Below are 6,000 nucleotides of genomic sequence, written 5' to 3' on the forward strand. Positions count from 1 at the left end.
CAACTGAAATACTCTCTTGCTTCCAATATCGTTCCCGTCCTGGTGACGTGTTGCATCACGTGCCACGTCCTGGTGACGTGTGAGATCACGTGCTTGGTCCGGGTGACGTGTTGGATCACGTGCCACGTGCTGGTGACGTGTTGCATCACGTGCCTCGTCCGGGTGACGTGTTGCATTACGTGCCACGTCCGGGTGACGTGTTGGATCACGTGCCACGTCCGGGTGACGTGTTGCATCACGTGCCACGTCCGGGTGACGTGTTGCATCACGTGCCACGTCCGGGTGACGTGTTGGATCACGTGCCACGTCCTGGTGACGTGTTGGATCACGTGCTTCGTCCGGGTGACGTGTTAGATCACGTGCCTCGTCCGGGTGACGAGTTAGGTCACGTGGACCAAACGCCACGCATCATAAACACACTGAGGGATTCCAGCGCTTGCTGGATTCAGTTTCTCATTTACATTATGTAAATGAGAACGAAACTATATCCTAATAAGTGATTTTGATGTTTTTCTGAAAACAATGGTCACATTCTGAAAAAAAAAAAATTTTATGTTGAAGGCTCCAGTCAGTCACAGCCGAAGGCACATTAAGGCCGGGTTTTAAGTGAAATATAGAGAGGATTATGGAAGGGAAAAAAAGAAAAGACAAAGAAAAGTATTTATCAATTTTTGAGAAAGTGAAAGACCTGTCTTTTGAAATACGCCAGGTCATAGGTATTGGGAAAGAAATGAGAAGGTAGAAAATTCCAAAGCTTCGACGTGTAGGAAAAGAAGCAGGTATCAAAACGGCCCACCCTTGAGTCGCCGATGGTCACACAGTAATCATGTGACGCAGCAGCTTGCCGAGTATTGCGTGTTGTAGCTAGTGGTGGGGGTACACAAGCAGCCAGCTCACGGAAGCAAAAACCAAAATAATACATATAGAAGAGGGAAAGTGAACCAACATTGCGGTATAGGTAAAGGGGGGTCAAGTTTGGAAATTGGCCTGGGACAGTTCATAAGCCGTACCGCTTTTGACTCAACTCTGTGAAGTAAAGATGCACAGCTAGAACCACCCCAGATGTGAGAGCAGTGCTCCATACAAGGACGAATCAATCCATGGTATAAACGGAGCAACTGTTCAGAAGAGAAGAAGCGGTTTAACACATTCCTGTAACCACGATCCTTACGTGTGATGCAGGGAGGAGGAGGTGTGTGTGTGTGTGTGTGTGTGTGTGTGTGTGTGTGTGTGTGTGGAGGGGGGGGGGGGACATTGTACTTTTGATAGCAATAGATGTCTGACTGCGTCGAACACCTTGCCCTTAGTGTTGCTGTCTGTTGTTGAACACAGGATGACAGACCGTACCAGATAACCTGTCCCTTGTGTTGCTGTGCTGTTGAACAACATATGGTAGGCCGTTACGAACACATTCACCCTAGCGTTGTCGTCTGTCCCGACACAACAAATGGTCGACCGTACAGAACACCTTCCCTATAACATAGCAGTGCCTCTTCTGATCTAGAACTCCAGAAGACTATTCTCTTTATATACTAAGAAGCACAGCTGATCTCCAGCTGATCAAGCCACCACTACCGCTACGCTGTACCATACGCTCGAACCAACTCCTCTTCTGATGACACCTGGAGTAGGCAGATGTATGTTCAGGTACGAGTTATTAGTATATAATCATATTACGAATGACACGTTAGCAAGAGGCGTGATGCCCTCAACCATCAGGTGAGCCTGCGATGCCTGCATGTGTCCTACTTACGTATATACCAACCATTATTCATTACTTACGAAATTATAAGTTACTTCTAAAGTGCTCTATTTTTTTTCTTCCGTTTTCTTTTTTCTCTACAAGGATGGCCCCGACCTCGGGTCACGTGGTGGCACGGAGACTCGCTCCTGGATGACGTAGTGGACGAGGTCAGAGGTCAGGTGACCCGGAATATCCTCGTCTTGCCCAGCCTGACCCGGGAGGACCTGCACCGGGCCCTGACCTGCAGGGCCAGCAACTCCAACCTGACCCCACCCCTCACCGCCTCCGTCTCCCTCGACATGACCTGTGAGTACAAGGAACCAGGCTTCTGAGTACTAGGCTCCTGAGAGTACAAGTGCCAGCCTCTAACGAGCACTAGTACCTGGTTGATGTAAGGAACAGTACAAGCACCAGGGAGCTGTAGGTATATCACCAGGCTGGTGCAAGTTCCAGTACCAGGCTGGTGTAAGTACTATCACCAGGTCGGTGTAAGTGCTATCACCAGGCTGGTGTAAGTACTATCACCAGGTCGGTGTAAGTACTATCACCAGGCAGGTGTAAGTACTATCACCAGGCAGAAGTAAGTACTATCACCAGGTCGGTGTAAGTACTATCACCAGGCTGGTGTAAGTACTATCACCAGGTCGGTGTAAGTACTAGTGGTGTAAGTACTATCACCAGGCTGGTGTAAGTACTATCACCAGGTCGGTGTAAGTACTATCACCAGGCTGGTGTACTATCACCAGGTCGGTGTAAGTACTATCACCAGGCCGGTGTAAGTACTATCACCAGGCAGGTGTAAGTACTATCACCAGGCAGAAGTACTATCACCAGGCTGGTGTAAGTACTATCACCAGGTCGGTGTAAGTACTATCACCAGGGTGGTGTAAGTACTATCACCAGGTCGGTGTAAGTACTATCACCAGGTCGGTGTAAGTGCTATTACCAGGTCGGTGTAAGTGCTATCACCAGGTCGGTGTAAGTGCTATCACCAGGCCGGTGTAAGTACTATCACCAGGCCGGTGTAAGTACTATCACCAGGACGGTGTAAGTACTACCACCAGGCTGGTGTAAGTACTATCACCAAGCTGGTGTAAGTACTATCACCAGGCTGGTGTAAGTACTATCACCAGGTCAGTGTAAGTACTATCACCAGGACGGTGTAAGTACTACCACCAGGCTGGTGTAAGTACTATCACCAGGCTGGTGTAAGTACTATCACCAGGTCAGTGTAAGTACTATCACCAGGACGGTGTAAGTACTATCACCAGGCTGGTGTAAGTACTATCACCAGGTCGGTGTAAGTACTATCACCAGGCTGGTGTACTATCACCAGGTCGGTGTAAGTACTATCACCAGGCCGGTGTAAGTACTATCACCAGGTCGGTGTAAGTACTATCACCAGGTCGGTGTAAGTACTATCACCAGGTCGGTGTAAGTACTATCACCAGGTCGGTGTAAGTGCTATCACCAGGTCGGTGTAAGTACTATCACCAGGCCGGTGTAAGTACTATCACCAGGCCGGTGTAAGTACTATCACCAGGCCGGTGTAAGTACTATCACCAGGCCGGTGTAAGTACTATCACCAGGTCGGTGTAAGTACTATCACCAGGTCGGTGTAAGTACTATCACCAGGTCGGTGTAAGTACTATCACCAGGCCGGTGTAAGTACTATCACCAGGCCGGTGTAAGTACTATCACCAGGCCGGTGTAAGTACTATCACCAGGCCGGTGTAAGTACAAGGACAACGCCGAAAGATCTAAATCTGGACAAACAGACATAGTAGGTATCCGAGAAATACCAGGTACAGTTATTATAGTACCAGGTTCACAGGTACTATAACATGTAACTACCAGCATGTAGCCTGAACCAGTAGACATTACCATCGCTCTGGAACGTTGTTACGACTACCTTAACTACATGTCGTCTGCTGGTAACTGTACTACTCCGACGACTTGTCTGCTAGCGAGTGAGAACAACAATGAGGTTGTTAAACCTCTAAAGTAAAATCTAGAAGTATTCTAAGTATTATCAACTTTTTCATTGGTTTATGTGAAGTATTTCAGAATCTGTGATGATTCATGAAACTGTTCAGTTTTTCAGAATTATAAAACTGACTCGAAAATTTTGGTCTGGAATTTGTTTCGTCTGTTTCCCGCATCAGCAAGTTAGCGTCATCAACAGACGAAGAAAGGCCACATCCACTCACACTCAGTCTCTAGCTCTCATGTGTAATGCACCGAAACCACAGCTCCCTTTCCACATCCAGGCCCCACACACCTTTCCATAACATATATATATATATATATATATATATATATATATAGATAGATAGATAGATAGATAGATAGATAGATAGATGGATAGATAGTCGTAGAAGGCGACTAAAGGGGACGGGAGCAGGGGTCCAGAAATCCTCCCCTCCTTGTATTTTAACTTTCTAAAAGGGGAAACAGAAGAAGGAGTCACGCGAGGAGTGCTCATCCTCCTCGAAGGCTCACATTGGGGTGTCTAAATGTGTGTGGATGTAACCAAGATTAGAAAAAAGGAGAGATAGGTAGTATGTTTGAGGAAAGGAACCAGGATGTTTTGGCTCTGAGTGAAACGAAGCTCAAGGGTAAAGGGAAAGAGTGGTTTGGGAATGTCTTGGGAGTAAAGTCAGGGGTTAGTGAGAGGACAAGAGCAAGGGAAGGAGTAGCACTACTCCTGAATCAGGAGTTGTGGGAGTATGTGATAGAGTGTAAGAAAGTAAATTCTAGATTGATATGGGTAAAACTGAAAGTTGATAGAGAGAGATGGGTGACTATTGGTGCATATGCACCTGGGCATGAGAAGAAAGATCATGAGAGGCAAGTGTTTTGGGAGCAGCTGAATGAGTGTGTTAGTGGTTTTGATGCACAAGACCGGGTTATAGTGATGGGTGATTTGAATGCACAGGTGAGTAATGTGGCAGTTGAGGGAATAATTGGTAAACATGGAGTGTTCAGTGTTGTAAATGGAAATGGTGAAGAGCTTGTAGATTTATGTGCTGAAAAAGGACTGGTGATTGGGAATACCTGGTTTAAATAGCGAGATATACATAAGTGTACGTATGTAAGTAGGAGAGATGGCCAGAGAGCGTTATTGGATTACGTGTTAATTGACAGACGCACGAAAGAGAGATTTTTGGATGTTAATGTGCTGAGAGGTGCAACTGGAGGGATGTCTGATCATTATCTTGTGGAGGCGAAGGTGAAACTTTGTGGGGGTTTTCAGAAAAGAAGAGAGAATGTTGGGGTGAAGAGGGTGGTGAGAGTAAGTGAGCTTGGGAAGGAGACTTGTGTGAGGAAGTACCAGGAGAGACTGAGTACAGAATGGAAGAGGGTGAGAACAAAGGAGGTAAGGGGAGTGGGAGAGGAATGGGATGTATTTGAGGGAGCAGTGATGGATTGCGCAAAAGATGCTTGTGGCATGAGAAGCGTGGGAGGTGGGTTGATTAGAAAAGGTAGTGAGTGGTGGGATGAAGAAGTAAGACTATTAGTGAAAGAGAAGAGAGAGGCATTTGGACGATTTTTGCAGGGAAAAAATGCAAATGAGTGGGAGAGGTATAAAAGAAAGAGGCAGGAGGTCAAGAGAAAGGTGCAAGAGGTGAAAAAGAGGGCAAATGAGAGTTGGGGTGAGAGAGTATCATTAAATTTCAGGGAGAATTAAAAGATGTTTTGGAAGGAGGTAAATAAAGTGCGTAAGACAAGGGAGCAAATGGGAACTTCAGTGAAGGGGGCTAATGGGGAAGTGATAACAAGTAGTGGTGATGTGAGGAGATGGAGTGAGTATTTTGAAGGTCTGTTAAATGTGTTTGATGATAGAGTGGCAGATATAGGGTGTTTTGGTCGAGGTGGTGTGCAAAGTGAGAGGGTTAGGGAAAATGATTTGGTAAATAGAGAAGAGGTAGTAAAAGCTTTACGGAAGATGAAAGCCAGCAAGGCAGCAGGTTTGGATAGTATTGCAGTGGAATTTATTAAAAAAGGGGGTGACTGTATTGTTGACTAGTTGGTAAGGTTATTTAATGTATGTATGATTCATGGTGAGGTGCCTGAGGATTGGCGGAATGCTTGCATAGTGCCATTGTACAAAGGCAAAGGGGATAAGAGTGAGTGCTCAAATTACAGAGGTATAAGTTTGTTGAGTATTCCTGGTAAATTATATGGGAGGGTATTGATTGAGAGGGTGAAGGCATGTACAGAGCATCAGATTGGGGAAGAGCAGTGTGGTTTCA

General features: G+C 46.1%; 1 protein-coding gene and 1 long non-coding RNA gene across 3 annotated transcripts in view; one reads left to right on the forward strand and one right to left on the reverse strand.

The window, feature by feature from the left end:
- LOC139749023 (uncharacterized) overlaps nucleotides 1-6,000 on the reverse strand; it is a 1,138,420-nt gene that overhangs the window by 873,353 nt on the left and 259,067 nt on the right. The gene's annotated exons all lie outside the window — the stretch shown is intronic.
- Nucleotides 1-6,000, forward strand: part of LOC139749009 (uncharacterized) — a 557,044-nt gene that overhangs the window by 464,538 nt on the left and 86,506 nt on the right. The window contains exon 5 of the mRNA XM_071662391.1: nucleotides 1,847-2,050. Within this exon, the coding sequence (XP_071518492.1) occupies nucleotides 1,847-2,050 (204 nt within the window). The remainder of the gene's footprint in view (nucleotides 1-1,846; nucleotides 2,051-6,000) is intronic.

Source organism: Panulirus ornatus, chromosome 1, assembly GCF_036320965.1.
Source record: "Panulirus ornatus isolate Po-2019 chromosome 1, ASM3632096v1, whole genome shotgun sequence".
In the NCBI taxonomy this organism is placed as follows: Eukaryota; Metazoa; Arthropoda; class Malacostraca; order Decapoda; family Palinuridae; genus Panulirus; species Panulirus ornatus.